Below are 23,262 nucleotides of genomic sequence, written 5' to 3' on the forward strand. Positions count from 1 at the left end.
CACAACAAAGATGATTAGGGATCTGGAGCATCTCTCTTATGAGTAGAGACTCTGGTAGCTAGGCCCATTTTAGCCTGGAGAAGAGAAGACTGACAGTCTCATCAATGCATATGAATATTTCAAAGATAGGTGTCAAGAAGTGGGGTACCAGGTTCTTTTCAGTGGTGCCCAGCAACAGGACAAGGGCAATTGCCATGAATCAAAACTCAAAAATTTCCACCTCAACATGAAGAAAAACTATTTCACACTGAGGGTTGCAGAGCACTGGAACTGGTTGCCCAGGGAGGTTGTGGAGTCTGACTCTGAAGACATTCAAAACCCACCTGGATGCTTTCCTGTGTAACCTGCTCCAGGTTACCCTGCCTTGACAGGTGTTGGTTAGGTGATCTCCCTTCTAACATTAACAATTCTGTGTTTCTGTTATCTGTGACAGCAAAGAGGGCTGAGGATGGCCCCGTGGTGCCCTCAGCTTTGTCCACTGTCACTGTGCCCCAGCCCCAGCCCTTCTGGCCTGCACAACACCCCCAGCACAGGCAGAGCTGGACCCGGGGTGCAGCTGTAAGCAACTGGCCTGTTCCCAAATGAGCTCATGGCCTGGAGGACAAAATGTACTTCCCAGGCCCTGCACCGCCTTGGCTGTCCTGGCCCAAGCCATTCTTCAGCAGGAACCCCTCACCAGCCACCTTTCCTTCTCTCCTGGCAGAAGCGTGCAGGGCTGTGGAATTGCCCCATTATGTGCCACAGAATGGCAGTGTTGGAAGGGACCCTTACAGGTCACAGAGTCAAACACCCTTGCAATGAGCATGAACATCTTCCACTAGATCTGTTTTTTCAGATCTCTGTTCACCCTGACTGAATGTTTCCAATGATGGGACACCCACCACCTCTCTGGGCAACTTATTCCTGCTTTTCACCGCCTTTCTCATGAAAAATTAATTCTAAGAGGGTGTTGGGTGTCCCTGCAGCCCAGAACAGCTTCCCAGGTTTGGTTAGTGGTCACTCCCCATGTTTCCTGTGTACCCAGTATACTCTGTGTAGATGGGAGTTGTGCTCCAATTTCAGTGTTGCTTAAAATGAGAAATATGTGGTTCAGACATATACAAGGAAAGCTGAACCTCAAGATCTGAATTCTGTCTTGTTCTACATGGGAATTTCCAGCTGAAGACAAATGGAACTTTTCCCTGAAAAAGAATAGCTTCTTATTTTAACATCATCTGACTTACCTAAAAAAATTCTACCTTGCATTAAGCTATGCTGTGTATGTAACAAGATATAATCCTCAATTCTTTGTTTTTAATGCATTTCAAACTGACCAGCTTGCATGAAAATGTCTCTCATGTTGCAGTAAGAACAAATGAATGCACAGGTGATTGAAAAGAAGCCATATGATGACACTGAAAGTAACAGTTTTAATCTTTTGTGTGTGCAGGCTGACTTGTTTCTGTAATGTATTAACCAAGGACTTCAGCAAGATTAACCATGCAATTAATACAAACATTTGTTTCCATATATAATCATGACAACCATGCTGTAGAATTTGAAAAGATGACTGTGACACTTTTCTGTTGTAGTTCAGAATCCATTAATTCCCCTCCCCAATTATTAAAAAAATCATTTTCTTGATGTTGAAAACATATATATTTTAAAGTGTTTTTTATTTAGTAAACAGGTGCATGGAAATTGTATTACTTGCTTTTCCAAACTGCATTTTCAGCTCCCAGACACTGAGGACTGAGTTGCTACTCCACACAAAACGAAAAGGCGAATCCATTGACAGACCACTCAGAACTGAACTGTTGCTTTCCATGGTGAGAACTGGCACTCCAGCTCTTCATTTTCTTGTTCTAATATTCTCCCTTTCTATTGATTGAAAAGTTGTTATCACAGACTTGTTTTTTCATAGCCAGTACAGGTACAACAGTATGAGCTCAAAAATTTTAGTCCAGTCAACAAATACCTCGAAACAAAAAAAGCAGAATGTTCTTTCCTGCATTATTTGTGGCTGATTCTCTTTATGTTCTACATTATGTGACTCCTGTTACCAGAAAAATATTTACATGACAATGGGCACTTGAGTCATGTGCCTCAAAATGACAATGTATTAAACAAAATCAGAGCAGTCACAGTCTTATATTTCTTGTATTTCTTAATTTATTTGAATTAAAGCCTTAATAAGAAGGCTGCAAATTGGAATGGTTGTCATTGCTATCCTGCGGGATTTTTTTAAACATTATTATTGCAGCATAAAGTCTTGAACTGAAGACGCCGGCCTTTAGGAGGTGATCATTAGATCCATGTTGATTCTTTTAAAAATTAGGGAGCTTTTTTCTTACATGGGTATATGATTAACAGTGCATGGTTTGTTCCCCGTTTCTTGAGCAGCTGTTTGGCCTTGTGAGTGCTCTCTAGCTACATTTTCATCAGAAAACATCACAGATTCTGTCCTCCAGCCTGCACTATGTAGGGTATATCGGCTCTGACCCTGGTCCTTCATTCCTGACCCACAACCCCATGGATATCATTCAGTGTTATTTCTCCTCTACTGTTAATTTTTTCTCCAGTTGTTTCTCCTCTTGCTATCTGCAAACCTATCTGTCTTCAGCCTTTGGCACAGGGGTAAATGAGGGAACTCTTGAGACATGGTCATTTACCAGGCTGTTGAACAGACACCACTAACTTGGTATCTAGTACATTTAAAAATTAAAATCAAGGCAGTATGATGGATTTAATTTGTTCTTATGTTTTCCTTCTACCTCTTTGAGGTTTTGCAGTTTGAAAATTCTTCTTTGAATTTGGGACTAAAACAACCACAGCCTTCCTTCCATTGCTTTGCAACTGATCTGTTCAAACAGGAAAAGCTTAGAGGGCCCTGTTTTGCATGGAAATTAGCATGAGAGCAAGGGTATATAAATACCTTTTATATACTTAAGCTCTCAGGAAAATTGGACTATGTGTCTGTAGTAAGAGGATGAAATTGGATAGTTACAGTTCTCACATATTATGTACCAAGATCTATGGTCAGTATACATCTCAGACACCCTGTTAAATTACTACCTTAAACAATCTGTTAAAGTAGGAGATTATTTTATCTTAGCAGGTTTTTTTTTTTTTTATTTTAGCAAAGTCCAGGGAAGCATTATTATTTCTTCCTTTATGGAATAGAACATAACAAAGGACTTTCCAAATGGCAAATGGAACAGGTATTCTGGTTCTTCCTCTTGGCAATAGGAAAGCAAAGCCCTGGGGATTTCCTTGTGGCAAGAGAGTGAAAACAAACACATAAAATTTTGCTTCCTATCAGGGCAACAGAATCAAATAGAATAATCTTTTGGCATACTATGCTCACACAGCTAATTTTATAACCTAGCAGAAAAATACAATGTTTCCCAGCCAGGAACGTTTAGACCATTTTTTTCTTATGGCAGCCTGCAATTACTCTAAAAATAAAACTTATACTTCTTGCCCATTCTTTGTAAGGATGAAATGGATCTGAGAGAGAGGTTATTGTTTACTTGAGAAAAAGCGGGGATTTTGTTGAAATAAATAGATTATTAAAAATGCCACCACCTTACTACCAATTAAAAGAACAAAAATAAATGGTAAACTCTTCAACCAAAGTCTCTTCCTTCTCTTGTTGGATTTCATCAATTTGTGATGTCCCCTTTTCAGTAATTGTCCAGGTATCACTATCAAAAGAAAGGAAAGAAGCACAAACCGAAAAAACTAAAACCATTTAGAAACTCCTTTGAGAAAGAGAGAATATAGTAAAGAAAAAGGAAAAGAAAAAAAAAGAGAGAAAAAAAAAGAGAAGGAATGAAGGAAAGAGGATAAATGCCTTTCTAGAGCACATTTAATAAACTATAGTTGAGAAATACTGGCAAGTCATGTGGAACAAGACAAGGTATCTCTTTCTTCCCAAGAGAAATTACAAAATAAGGGTGATTCACCTAAAGTAGAGGACTACTCTTTCCCCTCCTCTTTCCCCCACACGAGAAAAAAAAATAAAATCCAGGTATGCACTTCTATTTCTAAGGCAATCCAAGTAAAAAACCAGTGAGGAATATTTCAGATTTTATGATCTATCTGATTAATTTTATTTACCAGAAAGAAGTTGAAGGAAGGAAGGAAATCTTTCCTAGATTTCTCTGACTATGGTTTTCCATAGCTATTGTGATGCCCAGTTGAGGGGTTTCAGGACCTTTGTTCTTGGATTCACGTGGAGAACAAAGTCATGTGTGACCTTTCCACTTGAAACAACATTTGCTTTGTGGTGTAAGTAACAGAAGGTCAGATTTTTTTTTTTCCTCATTTGTGCCTGCTTATCTTAAAAGGTATCTACAAAATACAAAAATAGACAGTAGGTTCTAAAAGTGTGACCTTATGCCTGCAATAATTATTGGACCCAAAGTCAGGGGAAAAATATATTATTTTTCTAATGCAAAAATTGCATCCAGACCAAAGCTTTCAGTCAGTTAACTTCTTAACCAACAACAGACATACCCTCCTTCCTAGTGAAGTGTGGATATTGCAAAACTGAAAAACTTACTCAAATGACACTGATACTTGCCTGAATACTAAAGTAGCTGAGGAAAGCATAGGTTGGATTGTGTCTTGGCCACAAGACACAGTAGCTGAGTAGAAAGTATAGGCTGAGTTGTGTCTTGGCCACCTTTGACAGCCTAAGACTAATGTGTTTTACTTTTTTAGCTCTCTGATTTCAAATTTCCTTCAGAAAGATGAAGACCACAGATTTTTCTTGAGAGCAGAAGAGAAGTGAAAATCAAGATTATAGAATGTTTGAGGTTGGAAGTGATCACAGTGGGTCGTCTGGCCCAACCACCCTACCCATGCAGGATTATCCTAGAACACTTGGCATGGGATTGTGTCCAGATGGTTCTTTAATATCTCCAGTGAGGGACTCCACACCCTCTCTGGACAATCTGTTCCAGTGCTCAGTCACCTGCACAGTTAAGAAGTTCTTCCTCATATTCATATGAAACTGCCTGTGCACTGGTTTCTCTCAATGCCTCTTGTCCTATTGCTTGGCACCACTGAGAAGAGCCTGGTCCATCCTCTTGACCCTCTCCCTTCAGATTGGGTGAACACTGGTGAGGTCCCCTCTCAGCTGCCTCTTTTCAAGGCTGAACAGACTCAGTTCCCCCAGGCTTTCCTTTTAAGAGAGATGCTCTTGTGCCCCAGTCATCTTCGTTCTCCTCTGCTGGACCCACCCCAGGAGCTCCATTTCTTCCTCGTTCTGGTAAGTCCAGAACTGGACACAGCACTCCAGATGTGGCCTCACAAGGGCTGAGTAGAGGGGCAGGATCACCTCCCTGGAAATGCTGGAACTGCTCTTCTTAATGCACCCCAGGATACCATTGGTCTGCAAGGCTACAAGGGCTGGTTCATGACAGCTCATTGTCCACCAGGACCCCCAGGTCCTTTTCTTCAGAGATGCTTTTCAACATGTCAGTCCCCAGTCTATACTGGTGTGGTACTACACTGTGTATTATATATCATTATGGTGGTTAAAATGTAAAGAATATTTAATACGTAAAGTATTTGTAATCTCATTATTACATGTACGTTGTCATGGATTAGGTCTTCAGTTGATTGATTCTGAATATTTTTTTTCACTGAATAGGATTGTACTGGCTCTGTAAAATATTTCCTGACAAACAAAAATGAAGCCATAATTCAGTAGCAACTTAGCACTGTAAAAGGAAAATCTGTATGTTTATAGAGTAATTAAATACTAATTGAATTCCCAGTCCTATCAAGAATTATGTAGTTAATTCCACAGATATGAACTGAGACCAACGAATTGCTACAGATCCTAAGAGTTAAGTAATTTTTCACTATCAAAGCAATAGCTTTTTATTTAGAATTGGTCATTCCTAACATATTTGTTTTCCAGCCATGTAACTTATAGGAATGTATTAGTCTGAATAATTTACTGTTGCTGTAAGGGAACATTAGAAACCATATTTGATCAGACCAATAGCCTACCTAACCCACTAATACATGTTTAAGAGCAGCAAAACAAAATGCTGTTTAAGGAGAGTGTGCAATTTTGGGCACTGTATTTTGTACTCTCCTCCCAAATCCATATTTACCCTAGTGATGTCATAGGCTACATACCTACAAAGCCCTTTTGGTATTGCTTTAGGGGCTGTTGTTTCTGGGTTTGTCTAACCTCCTTTTGAACCTGCTGATTCTGTTTGCCTCCACAGCCCTCTGTGGCAGCAAGGTCCAGAATTTGTTCACTGCAAAAGATGCACATTCTTAATAAGTTGTAAACTGATCTAGTACTATTTCTATTGAATCCCCTCTATTCCTGGTAAGGTAGATTTGGTTAAAAACAGTTCTGTGCTTATCTTGCCCACTGGCTTCAATATTTTGTAAATCTTTATTTAATCCCCTTCTACCTTCTCCCCTTTCATTTGAAGAGCTCCCCCACCTTTTTAGTCTCTTCCTGTAATGCAGCTGTTCCACACTCTGCTCATGTGAGAAGCACTTCTCTGTATTGCTTAAATTTTGATTAAATTTGATTAAATTATCAAAGGCAATTGTGGCAAAAACGAAGACCCAACAGGCTCAGCGAAGCAATGACAGGTGAAGGAAGCCCAGCTAGCTGATCAATGAAAAAGAAGCTAATTGCCTACTGCCAAGACTATCCAAGGGGAATGACCAGATCATTGTCACGGGGGTGAAAACTGCCAGGGTCATCAGAGGAGGAAACTGTTTCCCCTGAATGCATTGTGAACTGAAGGAGTGTTTTTTCAAAGAGATGTGAGACTTGATATGCTAGGGAAAAATAATTATCTGAAAATTATTATTGGCTATTTTAGGGATACTGTAAGAATGTGCAAGGCTTACTGTGGGATGTTTAGAGAGGGATCTAAGGTGGGGAGAGGCATCAAGGAGGATAAGGTTGGAATAGAATGTGAAAACTGAGGGAAGGAGGGCATTAAATTATAATTAAATTATATCCCCCTTCCATCTCCCAAACTTTCTGTAGGCTCACAGTTTCCCCCTGCTTCATTCACTCACCCTCACCTCATTCTAGTAGCTAAGTGTATCTCATTCCTATTTACCCTATGTACATAATTTTTTCTTCCTCACCATTAGCATTCCCCACCACCAATTTTCCCTTATGTTTTTAGCACTTTGGTGTCAGAAAGGTTAGAACTCAATTATGTGGAAGAGCTTCCAGGGATGTTGTGCTGGTGCAGGGAACTACACTCCAAATATGCCACTCCCTTTCCCCTGCCCCTTCTGGTAAGGGAGGGACAATAAAACATAGAATATGCATTGAAATAGCAATTTATTAAAAGAGCAAAGCAATGGAATAAGAAATGCACCATAACAACAGCAGTTCTTATTAACAACAAAAGTATGCAAAAGAGAAGATATTTTACCCACAAAGGGGTATTTACCACCAGGAACAAAACCCCAAGATGGCTGAAGCTTCCCATAGTTCTGACTCCATGCTGCCTGGCCTCCTGGCTCATTTGCACTTCACAGGTGTCCCATCAGCACCACAGGTCCATGGTTGTGGTCCAGAGAAAACAGGAAGGGTAGTCTGAGTGGCAGAGGGACGAGGTCTGCAGGGTTAATGGTGACAGCCCCTCTGCTGGGGCAAGCCAGGTGCATCCCTGGTTCCAGCACCCCAACTTTTCCTGCTGAAACCAGCTCCCAGCAATGATGTTTGTGGTATAGAATAAACCACTGAGCAAGGCCACCAAGCCCCTTCTCTGTAACCAGGGCAGAGGTGCTAAGGAATAACTGAGAAAGTATGTTAAACAGGGCTGAATAAAACTTTGTGACATTGCATGGCTCAGCTGCTGTGTTGTGATATGGAGTGTTTCAGGGGAGGCTGATAATAAAAAATGGTAACATGATAAAAATAGTTCACGTGATAAAAGCTGCCTTGATGGAAGGTACATGGCAGGATAGAGTCTATCCCAAACACTAGAGGAGGTGAACAAGTTATTGGTAATTGCATCAAAGACAACGAAGATACGAAGTATTTCAGTGACTGTAGGGGACAAATCTTACTCTAAATAGCTAAGTAAAAGTCCCATTGATTTCACTGGGAATTTTGCCTCTGCAAGAACTAAATGATTTAATACTTGAAGTAGACTAGTGGTATCAGTACAAAGATAAAACTAAAGTTCTTAAGAATATTCTGAATATAGTGTAATGCACCATCTAAATCTGGTTTCAGTTGATTCCTTATTTTGCATAAGTAATTTTTAAGAGTGCTTTAGTTTCATTGTGTCTTACATGAGAGTTTTCCTTTGTTTAGCACCAATGTACACTTTACCAGGAGATAAAACAGCAACCTCTGCTGTTATTTGAAACTAACTCAGTTTATATATATATCATTATGAAAAGTAGAGCACCTATGACTTGGTCCCCAAACTTCAGAAATGGTTTGTCACTGACCCACTTAAAACCTCACTGGTTTTCATTTGTATCAGCAGATTTTGAACAGATTTCCCCAGAAATGCATCAAATGGTATTTCAGGGTTGGAGAAATGATTGCAACTTAATAGGTTCTGCAGGTCAAACTCTACACATACCTGGGCCCTTTGTATTTATTCATTCCATTTCCCAGGTCCATGTGGATAACCAACCCTCCCAATCCCCTCTATTTCAAGGATTCACTTCAGTGTCTTCAGACTTTCCCACCAGTCATTGTTGTCCTCCATTTACCCATCTCTCTTACTAAGGATTTCTATTCCCTCCTAACTTAATGATGCTCACTGTTCTCAGTCAGTATCCTCTACATACTTATTTTTATCCTTTAACATCCATTGGGCTCCTTTACTCTTTCATAAGAAAATCCGAGTGCTTGCAATGTGTCCTTTCCTCTTTTTCACAAATCTCCAGTTGTCCTGTTCCTTCTACTTCCATGTTGATGCCTCTTTGCATATCTTCACTGTCTCAGAATACACTTTGGTCTGTCATTAATTATCAGGGAATAAATAAAGATGTGGAAAAATTATGTGAATAAATAAAGATGTACAAAGTCTATTGAAATTAGAAGGGGGATTGCCATCATTATTTTAATTATGGGTGACATCTAACAACTGTTAGATTTCTAAACTAAAGTTGCAGAGATACTTGAGGAGCTCTGAAAGCAACTTGTTTTTTTCCAGTTCCAGTTTCCTGTTTATTTTCTTTTTAAGGATTTCCTGCTATATATTTAGAATATTATTGAATGAATGAGATGCACTGTTCAGAAGTTATTCTGGTACATGCACAGGTACAGGCAAGACAGAAGTGCCATTCATTTTTATATATGAGTCACTGGACTGAAAAAATAAAGCAGAAACAATTAGAGGTGGATTATATGGCCATTCCTGTAAGTCCAGCAATAAGATACTTCTCAGCATTCCAAGTAATGGAGATATTCAGGTGGAAAATTCTTTTTCAGTTGAGTACATTCAACAATAATTTGTAAGCATGTATATAAGGACTGTACATGACTGCAAACTACAAATTTGACCATCCAGTTTAAAAATCTCCACTTTTGCCTCACTTCTTTTTTAGTAGCGAGCCCAAAACCATGAAGTTTACCAACCAAATACTTCCATCAGTAGCAGTGGTAGTATTCTGCAAGTCCCACAGAGACTACACATCTTTAACCAAGTCAAAGACATAGCATATTTATCTCAGTAATATACTTTCATGCTATGAAGATGAAATATACATAAAAAGAAAAAATAGGAAACAACGCAAATTTCTGTTGTATCATCTTTATTGAAAGAAGCTGTGGCATTTTTTATGTTTTTAGAGTTTGGTTTGTGAATTGGTTTTATGTATCTTCAGCTGAAAAACTCTGAAAACTTATGCCTACTTAATAAATTAGCCTCATTTCACCCATTCAAATGTTAAATTTAATCTACAGAAAAGTTCAAAAAATTATGCAAAAACTGAACCCTGGTGCAATTGAATTGAGACTTGTTTTAATAAAAGAAATAACAAGAAAATAATTTTGCCATCAGCAACAGAATATACTCATGGGATGATGAAACTCTGGCATTACTGAAAAAACATCAGTGGCAATGATCAACCATGGCCAGACATTTACAGCAACTACAGCAGATTACATTCTTCAGAAGTGGATCCAGTGTGTTTTCAAAAATTGGTCTTTTTGTTTTGTTTTGAATTATTCCTTTCATGCCATTTAAAAAAATTAAGTTTAAAATAAATTATTTTGAATTTAAAAAATGGTTAAGGGACAGTACTAGAAACTATGGGTGTAGGAAATAAGAGGAGATGTGAGATCATCATCTGTCCAAATGAAACCACAAAGCCCACAGTCAAGTAGAGGTCATACAGGTTTTGATGACAATTTCTAGAACACATTTTTGCCCACTGATTCATGGAAAATTAAGAACATGACAAAAAAAGTGAAGCAAGGGAACATTCTTGCTACTGAAATAGGATGAAATAATTTAAGTTTTAACTTTTAGGAGCGCTTGGAACCTTTCATTTAGGGCTGGTTTAAGTTAAACTGCCTGTTTACACCATTCCTCTTCCTGTCCTTCCTACTGACATATGTGCACGGCTGTCAGCTCAATCAGACACATGAGTGGATCTGGCTCAATCATTCTTCTCTCTGCATTACTTTTCAACTGGATCCAATGCCCCACTCTGATGAACCTCACATCTTTCAAGACTTCAGCACTGAGAGAACAGAGAAGAGTGGCCAAAGGGAGGGACTGCTTACAGTAAATGCTGCTGTGAACAGAAATTTGCATTACACAATAGCCAACACAGCCCTGGCTCTAGCTTCCTGAACAATGAACTATCACTTCTCGGTCAAAGTATTCTGGATGAGACCTCTCCAAATGAATTTGGAATAAAATTCCTCAGGCCCCTTTAGGAATTAGTATCTCCAAAGTTTCAATTCTGTGTCTCTCAAATACATTGGAGACATGTAACAACAGAAAAGAAGTACTTTTCAGGCCTTGTAGAGACATTTTAAAGCCATTGCCTCTAGAATGATGGATTCCTACACAAAAATATGCCCATACATGCATTTCCTCAATGCCCTTGCTATTCTTGAACTTTTCTTGTTCTTTGATCAGTATTTCCAGGGATCTTGGGTATCCCTCCAAAGCCTTCTTTCCTTCTCACAAAACCTCTGGATGCTATTACATACAGTTAAAGGTTCCACCAAGAAAAATGCAATTTCATTATGCTATGAAAGTGTTCATTTTGCTTTTACATCTTTGTTTTCTTTCCTTTGGAGGTTCCAGGCTCTTCACTAGCAAGAAGAAAATGGTTCCCCATGACTGTTTATATCACCAGCTCTTCTAGAGTATAGTGTGCCTTTTTACCCTTTGACATTGGATGTATATGACACAATGGCAGATACAGCATACATTGAAGCATTTAATGATGCACAGTTTTATAAAACTAATTAGTGTTATACAAATAAGTGCCTAAAATGTGCACACACATTCAATTAATGTATTACAATAATATATAGGCCTATTAATATACTGAATTTTGAAACAGGTACATAAACATAGATTAAAAGTTTCATCAGTATTGAACTAAATCATGTCTGCTACAAATGGAGAAAATAAATACTGTCAATGGCATTTTCTTCTTAGCCCTATATAGATCTCCCTCACTGTTGTATCTGGATTCCTGAAGAACAAATCATAGTATCATTTATGTTAAGTCCAACTATGAATCTAACACTGCCAAGCCTACCACTAGAACATGTCCCTAAGCACCACATCTATGTGTATTTTAAATACCCCCAGGGATAGTGAGTCAACCACTTCCCTGAGCAGCCTACAGACTGGGAAATGAGTTACTGATATGTAGTTGGCAAAAGACTTACAAAGTAGGGAAGAGACTCAATATGAAGTCTCAAGTTCTGGCTATAAGCATCCAGTGGTAGCTTCTAGAGAAAGGGCTAGATGTGACACAGAAAGCTTGGCTCCTACTTGAAACAGTCAATAGGGAAAAATATGCTTAAAGTTTCGATGTCATGTGTGGTTTTTTTTAATAGCTTTTGTAGAATGTATGTAAATTTCATATTTAAGAAGACACTTCTGAGTTTGCCTCTGGGCAATGCTAGAGAGAAAAGTCTGAAGTGTGCTTAATGTCCCCAGCTGAATGATGAGTGTAAAAGGTCAGTTTGGGTAGTATGTGATGATCTTGAAATTGATTTTCCCCTGTAATTTATGTTATAAATTCGAACCATATTAACTGGTTGAAATGAATGAAGTATGCTATCTTGCACTACCTACTACTTGTTACTATCTGTAACAAGTGCATAGAGCTTAAACTTAAAAAAGATTTATTTCATTCATAAAAATATAAATGCAAATACATTGAGCACCATACTTTTCCTGCTCTGTTAGAAACTTAGATTAACATTGCAGTCCAGCTTCCTGTATTAAAGGGTACTGGCCTCTGCCATGTATTACTGGTTTGATACATAATGCCACAGATTTCAACCTATATTATACAGGCCACCATGTCCCCAGTTACTTTCACAGTATTATATGTGCAAATTTAAAAAAGGCCAACTTTTAAGTTGCAATAATTAAATGTTAACAACCAGGAAAATACAAAATGTAATATCCCTGTAGCTATTTAATTTTTCTGCTTATTTATTTATGCTCCGTGCAAAAGTCCAGAAAGGGACAACAGATTCATTAGCGTCATGTATTTTTTTTAGGCATATGTTGTTTTCCTGTTTTAATACCAGAGCCATTACCAATTACAGCTCTCATTCAGAGGATTCCAGAAATAGGTGGCATCAACAGTCCATGTCCCAGTCAACTTCTGCAGGCAGATTGGCAGAAATGTTGGGTGAAAATATTTACTACTGAATAACATATTTCAAAACTGATACTAACAAATGAATTATTCATTTACAACTTTCAACCAGACCTATGCAATACAAGGAAAGTAGGATTTAAGGAGCATATTAAAGATATTAGGAAAATTTCTGTAAAAGCAAATGCACTTAGAAACCATTTAACATGAGAATCTCACCAAATCAATAGCAAGATTCAAATGTCTATTTTTAATGTTTTTCTTCCAGTCACACAATTGTGCTAGCCCTAGAGTAAACAAAATAACACATTTACCTGATGGAGTTATCCCACTGGAATAATTTGTGCAAATAAACTTTAGCACATGTCAAGGGCTGCAGGCTTAGGTCAAAAGCATGGAAAATTTCCAGCATCAGAAACAAAAGAATGTGTTCATGGAATAAAAAATGGGAAATGTTTTATCGTTTCAAGTAAACAGAGACACACCTAGTCCTGGATAAAACGGAGATCTGAGTCTAAAAACTCTTTTTTTAGACTGTGCCCAAGCCTCAGGAGATATTTACTTCGTAAAGATCCCTGTAGTTCTGCTTGCCCACTTGTGTACATTCAAAACCTGGCAGGAATACACAGTTTCTGTCTGGCTCATATGCCAAGGTCCCCATTCTGCAGAGTGAAACACAGGCTGCAGATGCTAAGAAGCAATGGGATGATACTCTAGTTTTTGTCCCATTATAATTCTGAGATTAAATGAAGGTACACACATGGTTGTGTGAAGCAGAAAGCATTCCTGGGCTCTGCGGTGCAATAATTTTTTTAAATTCTGTGGTCACCTGGAGAAATTATTTATGTTTTCTTTTGCATACAAAAGAACTGGGATTGAGAAAATGAAACACTTGGATTTTAAAAGCAGTGAGGCAGAAGAAAGAAATCATGAAACACCAGAACACTGAATAAAGTATAAAATGAATGTTTTTGTTTTCTGTCCTTGAAAATGACAAAATTGCATCAAGCATCTCATACTGCTGAAGTCAAAAAGAAAAGTGAGAAAGAAACATCTATAGCAAATGTGAAAACAGAGCTCATGAGTGAAAATATCATGGCCTTGAGCATATTTACATACATAGACAGGAAATGTCCATATCTGATCTACAGTCTGGAAGTTATGCTAGTTCGATTGACTTGTGTCTTAGCTTCCCAACCACTTCTGATTTTTCTTATCTTCTTCCTAAAACATGGAAGGAGCAGTATGCATTTACAAAGCAGAACTACAATAGGAAGAAAAACTGCAACCATAAATGACGGCGGCGTATACCAGATGAATTGGTTAGCATCAACCCACTTATTCCAAGCAAACACCAGTGCATGAACAGTGCATAGCAGCAGGGCTAAATATCCCATCTTGCTCTGAAAAGAGAAAGAAAATAGCAAGCTATTTAATTTTCCCAAACTGGCAAAAAAAGTACTCTATTAAGCAAATACAGAAATCTGGATGGGCCTTGACCAACATGCTCAAGTCAAAGGAAAGCAACCATTGGCTTTCAACTAAAAGGTAAGAACTGTAAGCCAAGACTGCAACTGTACTCCTTTATGCCACTGTAAAAGAAAATGGATGAGGCACATTTTTCAAGTATTGCTATGATATTTAGCTAAAATACGGAAGAGATTGCAGATTATTCCTGAAACGTGCTCAATCCTGAATATCTCAATTTACAGATGCCATCTGTATACTAAATTACTCTAACTCTGTGATGAATCATTATGAGCTCAAAACCAGATACATTAAGGGATTAATTGATTATTTGCAAAGGAAAATTTTAAGCTAAATTAAGATCACAAGCACTGGTAGTACTGTGGAAAAAGCAATGCCCGACTACAGGAAACTCCAGTCTTTCATTTCACTCCGTGATAAATTTGGCTTAGCTTGTCTACAAAATTCAGGAGTAAAGAAAATTTACTCGTAATTTTAAGTTTCTTGTCACTAAATAATCTTGTACTCATCAGTGAAGCTGAACACTGTCTTTCCAACTGCTGAATGTACAGAACATGATTTTTAAGCAATAAGGTTATTTATTTATAAAGTAAGTCCAACACAGAAGTATTACTCTTCTGGGTTTCTTCACCATAGCAATCAGTCTTTCAATAGTGAAAGTAGTCATGCCTTTGGAGAGTTCCTCCTGACTTGTCCATATTCTCTGTACACTTATTTTACAAATGATGGACTTGATAGTGTGTACAATATCAGATCAGGAATTGGTGATTATACACTTCAGATCTGCTTTTAAAATATAAGTCAAATCTTCAAATGCCAGGTACTTATTGAATTTTCAGATTTTGATGTTCGAGGAGTGTTTGATCCAACACTTACTTAAGTCTAGTGTGACCATACTGATGTCAGCAGAATTACTGCATATTGATATAAGAGAATCGAGAGTAACCCATATGCCTGGGTTAAGGAAAAAAGCACAGCTAGAGCAAACTTGAGACTGGCTGGATTTGATTATCCAGCATCTGTTCTAAGATGTCTGTTTCAGAATACACTGTGTCATACGGGAAGAGCAATTGACTGGTTCAATGCCACCTGCTCCAAATTTGGCAGGACGCGGGACATTCCGGAGAGATAAGATACCTAGAAGATGACTTCAGCACCAGAGCTAAGAAAAGGTCTCAAAGGGACAACTGCTGCTGGTCACAAAGTCAGGAGGAGAAAAAAAAGTGGTATAGTTGTATTCCCATTTTATACACTGAACACACAGCCTGTTCTCCTGACAAAAGAGAAATGAAAAGAGCATTTCTCACAAATCAGTTAACAAAGAGTACAGAACAAACTTTTCGATTGGTTTCACTAACTCTGTGCTTCGTATTTCTAACTCCTAATGGTCTTAGCTGATAACACACAGTTCTACAAATGGGACTAACAACGTGCAGTAATGACGTTCATGCGCACCTGAATGTAGTGGAACTCTCTCCAGGTCAAAGAGTGACTGACGGATGGAATTGATGTTATTGCCAACAGAGCCAGCAAAGCAAGTCCCAGAATTCCTAGAGACACATAAATCTCCATTCTCCAAACATCATGTTCAATCCAGGCATTTTCCTTTTTTTGTTTGACCTGCCAAAAGAACACCATAAAAATTACAGACTGGAACATTTGGCTGTTTGTGTTAAATATAATTTCACTATTTTCACCATAATATTAATTAAATAAGCAAAGAAAAAGAGTATTTTGGTTTGAATATCTTTGAATCAAACTGCTATTTGTATCTGTATACATCTGTATACAAACTGCTGTAGTATCTGTACAGCAAAGGTGAGCTTCTAGAGAGAAGAATTTAGACTTCATCAGTGTCACGGCCCAGGAGAGCCTGATTCTGAGGCCTCTTAACCTGCCTTCACAGCAAGGATAAACCTTGGTTGTGACAAGGAAAAAACCCCACCTATGGCTAAATACCATATCAGGGAGATTATAACAACAGGAAATATATTAACAGCACTACTTCAGGGAAGTAATTCAACAGGCCTTCTTAATAAAAATATCCTGCCAGGATAGTTGTTTACCTCTGTGTTTTTAAAAAAACCCCACAACTTGGTATATTTGTGGTTTTATTAAACTGCTGTCAAAGCTTCTCTTATTTACAACTACTTGCAACAGCACTTTGATCCTGCTAGTGATCACCATGGCAAAATATGCCCCAAATATGATCATTTCTGCATCTTGAAGACTGGAATCTCAAGGAAATTTCTAGTAATCCATTCAAGTTAGATTACCAGTAAGGCAGATTTCAGAGTTTTGAACAGGTAATTTGACTGCTTACAAGAATCTTAAGGATCTACTGACATCATCATACTGTGCTTTTAATAATTTTTAATCATAAAGACTTTAGGGGTAATAAAAACATACATTTGCAATCTATACTTTATATTGGAATATTCCTAATACTGTATTACTTATGGCACCCAAAGAAATAGGTGAGCACTAAGAACTCTCTGGTCACAGAGGACATAGGAGAGCTTTGCATGCCCCACTGGAACTAGAGCTCCAACTCTCCACTGCCCTTGAGTTAGAAGCATCATTGAAATCCTCTTTTTAAACCAGGTAGTGTGTATCAGTCCAAATGTGAGCCATCAGTATTCACAAATTTAGTCTGAGCAAATACAGATTACTGTAATTTAGCTCATCCCTCCTTCACTGCTGGCTGATTCAGTTTCCAAAGGTGTCTAAAAATGTTGTGTTCAGCGCTCAGTTTGTTTCTAGATTTCACTGGTCCAGAAAAGATAAAGCTACACTAAACTAAATAGTGTGTCAAAGACTTAAATGTTCCTCTGATATACAATTCTGTGCATTTTACAGATGGGAAAAAAAAAATCCCAAATTAAGAAAAGGACTTGCTTAATATACATTGGCACAGCTGTGATGACTCTTGACTCTCTATTACATGCTTTTGCAACTAGGTCCTGCCCAATCCCTCAACAGTGCTCTCTGTGAATGTACTTGCAAACCAAACAAAGGCAATGAAAATGGCTTTCCTCCATCCAGATTTGCCTGAATGATCAAACCAAGGATTTTCTGAATACAAAAGAGTTGGTGTGTGCGTGCTTATCGTACCTGCTGGAATGCCCAGTTCAGCAGCTTGTATCTATATGATCTTCTCATTGGATAGCACAGGCTATAGCAGGCGTGCAGTGTAGCAAAGAAGAAACTGAGAAGTCCAAATTGTTTCCTTGATAACATCCATCTATCCAGCCACTGGGGAAACCTTTTATACTTGGTGCCAAAGTACAGCTGGAAACCAGCAGCTAATATCCCTGGTAAATATACTAGTGCTAAAAGGGTAATTGAAGTCACTGGTAAAACTTTGTTTATGACAAGGATTGGAATTTTATAGAAAACGTTTTCCTTTCTGGTTATAAAAGGATATATGACATCTCTCATGGACGTGTAAATAAATGTTAATAATGAGATCACAGATGCTATCTTCATTGGCAAGTGCCACTTAGGGAACAGATCCTGCTTGCAGTGCTGTTCTGAAGAGTGTTCAAATTCACCAAAATGGTGTGCTTGATGTAAATCAAAAAGTGCAGCTGCTTCTGATGGATTGGCAACCTGCATATCCACATTCTGGAAGGGACAGAAAGGAAGTACAAAGTGAGTTCGAGAGAAGATTAAAAACTTCGGTAGTGACAGTATTTGCCATCATGACTTTTATGACTTACTACAGTGAAACCATATACAAAACATATACACTATTAAAGACAAGGTAACTTGGAAATGTCAACACTTGAATAAGGCACTTGGAGCGTAGATTTCCCATTCTTCATTATCTGCAGTGATTTTAAAATAGATTTTCATTCCAGGAAGATAACTACACTGCAAGGAAGGAAGGATTACATTATGTGAAGCATCATTTCAGCTTATTATGTAAGTTATAGATTTCAAATGTCAAATTTCAGCTATAGACTTAATGATGCAAAAGAAAGGATTAAAGGATTTTTTTTCTGGACTTTTTTTGCATGAGTTGGAAGACTTCCTGAGTGCAATGTTGCTATCATGAAGATTCCCCCGAAGATAAATTTTATATTCATGTGTAAAAATCCCAAATTATTTCTATGCAGTTTTGCTCATCTGGTAAGATACAATTAGCAGCTACCCTCATGTAGTTTTTAGCTGCTCCAAACTTTGTTTATTTTTTATTATGGACTGTGATTAAATTGAATGAGATGTTCTTTATCTTTTTATATCTTCATGTCAATATTGTGATAACACTTCAGAAATATTCATGATATGCCAGTGTGATGGTAACACCATCTCTGGACAAAATTGAATCAAGGATTGCAATATTCTATCTGACATATGAGCTGCTTTTTCACAGAAACATTACCAAGTAGTTAAGATTTCCTGTATTTCTTCTTGGCATGATGTTCTGACCTGTATTCTGATCAATGGCACAATTACCACCTTCCCTCTTCTCCATTGTGGAAACTCCCTGCAAAACAAACACAGGATGTGAAACAGGTTTTGAAACACCATACTGGAACTTTAAGGCCTATTTTCCCTCAAATTATTTTCTTCCTGGTCCTCCACACATTTGCTGGAGAAGGTACAGTCAACTAGGGAAAAGAAAGTCTGTCTTCTGAGAATGGAAAAGTCTCAGTTTATTTTCTGGGTAAAGAAGAGACTAAGAGAGAGCATAAATCAACAGAACAAAATTACTAGTGAAAAATAATATTTAAGCCTAATATCCCTGTCATCAGAGGAAATAATGCATTAATTCAAGTTTTTAAATGACAAAAAATTAGTTTGAAACAGCTTGCAGAAAAAAAACATGTAAAATGCTGTGAAGAAGGATCTTAAGTTCATGAGACTTGCTGATGCAAGAAGCCCATGGAGATGTTTTGTTTCTAATATATTTTAGGGTTTAGGTTTGGTCTACCCGACAGTCATTCTGAGGCTTTAGAGGTGTATTCTCCCTTAAAGATTGTCAAGAAACTGGAGCTTCACTCATGCTGATCCCAGGTATTTTGGCAATACTCATCACCACAAGTAGCATCAGAAATGGTTCTAAGCTATTAGGGATGACAAAAAATCAGATGGCAGAAAAAGAAGAAAAAAGGAAGAGCATTGATAGAAAATCCTAGGATAGTAGGAAAGACAGTATTTTGAAGAGCATAAAATCAGGGCCTGCAAGGACCTTGCAACAAGGACTTCCCAGGTGTACACCACACTGTTTCCCACTGCAGGAGAGGCACTGGCATCATTCTACTGGAAGCTCAGAATGCCATACCACAGAGTGACTTTCTGTGACAACCTTTGAGAAAATTACTAGGTGGCTCTTCCATGTACTTCCTACTGAACAGCTGAATTACTAGATATTAACTTTTTCTAACTACTGATTCTTTTATATCAATAAATCTTTTGGGAAATTATATGGAGAAATCACACTTTTGACAATTTTTCTTCTTTTACTGTGTCTGGTTCCTTCAGTGGATGAGTCTTACAGTCCTTTACTGTCTGTTATGAGGGTTTGCTCTCTGCCAGGCCACCAGGCACTGAATGAAGCTGAAGTATTCTTTTTTAAAGTATTCTTTTCTGTAGTATTTCTCTTTGGATTTTTCCCTCCTAGTAGTCAGCTCTCCCTTTGAGCACAACCTTTCAGACAAGTTTTGCAGAGGAGGGTCAACAAGAGTTCTGTCTGAAGGTCAGGCTGTTAACCCTTCCCTACACCGGCTAATGGTGTAGGAAAAGGTTATCCTTTGTATATCCTACACACAAGAAAGCATGCACTGATGAAGGCACACTTCAGTTATTTTCCCCCCATTCCTAAGGCTAGCCCTGGTGATTTTAACCAATGTTTTGGGGTATCATGTATTTTCATAAAGCCTCAGATTTTAGAATTTCTACTTCTACATAAGAAGTAGAAGTAGACTTCTACTTCTAGCTGTTACAATTCAAAGAATAGTTTACAAATAGAACTTAGTAGGGTGAACTTACCTGTAAAAAACTCAATAACAAATACAGTGAATTTCACATCTATTTTTAAGGAACTCATAATATGAAGGGCAGTCATTGTTTTTGAGGCCTACCTTCTGGCTACCACACTGTCTTAGAGGTCCAAAAGCATAATTTAAGTTGGGAAGCTTTGTATGGAAAAGCGTGATTCATCCAGTTCTTGTGCTCCTATCACTCTTCATTCAGAAACTTTAGAAACAAAGAGTCCATTATTAGTTTCCAGTTAAAGGTTCATATTGATGAGGATGTGATAAATGATACCATGATGTGAACAAAACCCCTGAGCTAGAATGCCAGCTGCTGATCCTAAAAGCTGATTTATTGGTTCTTTTGGGTTACGGTGTTTAATGCAATGTTAAATACAGCGTTAAAAGGTTTGTGCAGCAGAAAACAAGACAGAAAGAAAGAAGAAAGTGCGTGCAAATGAATGAACACGTTCATCCAGGGAACTGTGGGTTTCAGCCATGCGACTGCATGCAAGGAAACTCAAGTATCATAGCATCCATCATATTCCATGTTTCCCTCATTTGCCTCATGTCCATCGCAAGAACAGAGACTAAGACCCTGAAGACCCCAAGGGACTTGGTACAGGGGTTCTGACCTGGTTGAGATGGATGCTTGCCAAGTGATTCTTTGCAGGTGTGCTTGCTGTGCTGCCACGGTACACTGCCTTCGCTCCTGCTGGTGAGCAGGGACTCATGAAGAGCGGCCTGTTCTGTACCTTACACCTGCTTCCCAGAGCAACAGGTCTCATCGAAATAGCCTATGAATTTCCCCACCTCTTGGCCAACTGCCCCTCGCTTTGAAGCAGACTATAAAAGTGACTTTCTAAGTTACTTTCTGAGAGAGATCTCCCCATGGAAGAAGACACCAGCAACCCTGTCTCATCCATTGGTAGCTATAACCCCCCTTCTTTTCTTTCTACTTTGTCTACTTATCCCCCTCTCTCTCTCCCTCTCATCTATCACATAACCCCTGTTGTTGGCACTAAAATAAAGGTGCATTGCTGTTGCGATTTAAACTGAAATCCCTTGGAGCCCTTTTTGCACTCTGAGATCAAACAAACCTCTCAAGACTCCCGCTTGTGTTAGTGGATCGTGGCAGCTTCTGATACCAGTTAACACAAAATTATTTCCCAGTAACAAAGTACAGTAATAGCCTTTGAAAACCCTAAAAGAAGAGCACCTACAATTCACTACTCAGTGTCTTATAAATTGCCAGAAAGAAGTCATGTAGACTGTATGTCTTTTTAGAATACATCTGAAGAAAAATTAGGAGTCCTGCAAGACAGAGAGTTAGTCACCTAACTCAGTTATATTAATGTCCATCCTCAGTGTACATCCCTTCTGCTCTGGGAGGCAGCTGTCAACAAGGGAGGCGGGCATCCTGCTGCAGAAAGCCAAGTTTCCAGCGCTGTGAATACACGCTACTGAATTTTGTACCGAGACAGCACGCTCATTGTAACGCTGAACCATCAGGGATCCGCATCGTGCAGACATTACCCCGGGCAAACATCATCCCAAGTCACTGGGAGGTTTTCCTGAGTAAGGGGTTTCAGGGCTGGCTCCACGTAAAAAGCAAAATGGGTAAAATAAACAGGTTATGATAATAACGAGGAGGTTTTGGAAGAGAGGCGCGGGACAGTGCCTGCACCTCTCTCTCGGCACTATGGGAAAATTACAGCACGAAACTGCTGGGCAAAAGTGTCTCGTTTTCCAAGTGCCCGCTGCATCGTGCAGGACGCTGTAGGCACTCGGCACGCGAGCTCATAACTTTCCCCGCTCTTCAAAAATTCTGCTGAGCTCGGTGGAAAACCGAATGCAAGCCCAAAGGGTGGCAGCCGGAGAGCGTTCCTCCTCGGCCAGAACGAACTCGGGGCACTTCCCTTCAGGGAGCCCGAGCCCACCGAGGGTTCCCGGCCTGGCCCGGCCCGGCCCGGCCCGGCCGCGTGGCGGGCGGGGCCCGAGTCGGAACCCGCCGCAGCCCGGCCGGGCGGGCGCACACGGACACCTTCCCGGCGGCTCCGGGCGCGACCGGCTCCCGCCCGCCCGCGGGCTCACTCACCTCGGCCCGGCAGCCCGGCCTCTCCTTCCCGCCGCAGGTCCCGCCGCGGGGGACGGCAGCCCCGGCTCGGCTCTGTCCGCGGGGGGCAGCGCCCGGCGGCGCCGCTCGCAGGGGAACGCGGCCTCGGGACAGCAGCCGAGCTGCCTGCCGGTCTCTGAGGAGAGAGGCGGTGGGGCCCCGCCGCAGCCTCCACCTCCCCTCCCAGCCCCGCCTTCCTCGCCCATCCCGCTCCCCTCTGCCCGGCGGGAGCGAGCCGCAGTGCCGTGCCCCGTCCCGAGCCGCGCAGGGCGGCGGGACGGCGCGGCCTCGGGGAATCCCCTCCGCCAGCGGCCGGCCCGAGGAGTGCCCGGCCGTGGGTCTGCTGGGCCCTCGGCCGGACAAAGGGCGCATTCACCTGCTCCCTCCCCGCCCCGCTGCAGAGGTGCGCTTCTCCCCCGGCGCCCCTCGCCTCCACCGGCCGGAGCTGTGCCAGCAGCCCCGCCGCTTGTGACGGGCGCTGTGCGGTCACGACACGCTCCGGGCCCGCCAGCGGCCCCGGGCCCTTCGGATCCCGGGAACCCTTCTGCTCTCCTTTCAGTCCGTTCTCGCTTCCCTGCCGGTTCCTCCAAACGTGTCACTCTCCTAACCTGACAAAACGCCCTGTTAATCCCTGCTTCTCATACAAGCAGTCCTCACTTTCCACCCCCCCCCCCCCCCCCCCCAAATACCATGAACCTGTAATTTTTTTTTTTTTAAATTTATTTATTTTTTTTAACCTGTGTTGGCGATTTTGAAAAGGTAGCTGTCTCCTGAAATTTTAGTCACACCGTAGTGTGAACTATCATTATCTTGTGAAATCTCTGTTTTAGTGCATATTTTCACATCTAGTGGCTTCCTGGC

General features: G+C 40.0%; 1 protein-coding gene across 12 annotated transcripts; it reads right to left on the minus strand.

Annotated features, from left to right (window-relative positions):
- Window positions 1-9,748: 9,748 nt before the first annotated feature.
- STEAP1 (STEAP family member 1) lies at window positions 9,749-22,977 on the minus strand. 12 transcript variants are annotated; one of them, XM_086858175.1, is made up of 8 exons: window positions 22,778-22,947; window positions 20,394-20,508; window positions 19,244-19,376; window positions 18,692-18,796; window positions 17,419-17,931; window positions 15,760-15,924; window positions 14,128-14,219; window positions 9,749-14,040 (listed from the first exon to the last, which is right to left on the minus strand). In XM_086858175.1, the coding sequence occupies exons 4-8, from the start codon at window positions 18,782-18,784 to the stop codon at window positions 13,962-13,964; spliced, it is 942 nt and encodes a 313-aa protein (XP_086714301.1). In that variant the 5' UTR covers window positions 18,785-18,796; window positions 19,244-19,376; window positions 20,394-20,508; window positions 22,778-22,947; the 3' UTR covers window positions 9,749-13,961. The 12 variants fall into 12 exon arrangements, with proteins under 12 accessions (XP_086714301.1, XP_086714249.1, XP_086714298.1 ...); XM_086858123.1 differs by having other exon boundaries at window positions 9,749-14,219; window positions 22,778-22,977; XM_086858172.1 differs by lacking the exon at window positions 19,244-19,376 and having other exon boundaries at window positions 22,778-22,928.
- Between the last annotated feature and the right edge of the window lie 285 nt (window positions 22,978-23,262).

The sequence above is a fragment of the Cyanistes caeruleus genome, chromosome 1 (genome assembly GCF_971803275.1).
Source record: "Cyanistes caeruleus chromosome 1, bCyaCae1.hap1.1, whole genome shotgun sequence".
NCBI lineage: Eukaryota > Metazoa > Chordata > Aves > Passeriformes > Paridae > Cyanistes > Cyanistes caeruleus.

Bases quoted from the DNA above. Each gene is read 5' to 3' on its own strand.
- STEAP1 (XM_086858112.1), bottom strand. From the start codon at position 18,784: ATGGAGAAGAGGGAAGGTGGTAATTGTGCCATTGATCAGAATACAGGT. The intron at 17,932-18,691 runs GTAATGTTTCTG...TGTCCCTTCCAG, and splicing joins CAGGAAATCTTAACTACTTG to AATGTGGATATGCAGGTTGC. The intron at 15,925-17,418 runs GTACGATAAGCA...TTCTTTTGGCAG, and splicing joins TGAACTGGGCATTCCAGCAG to GTCAAACAAAAAAAGGAAAA.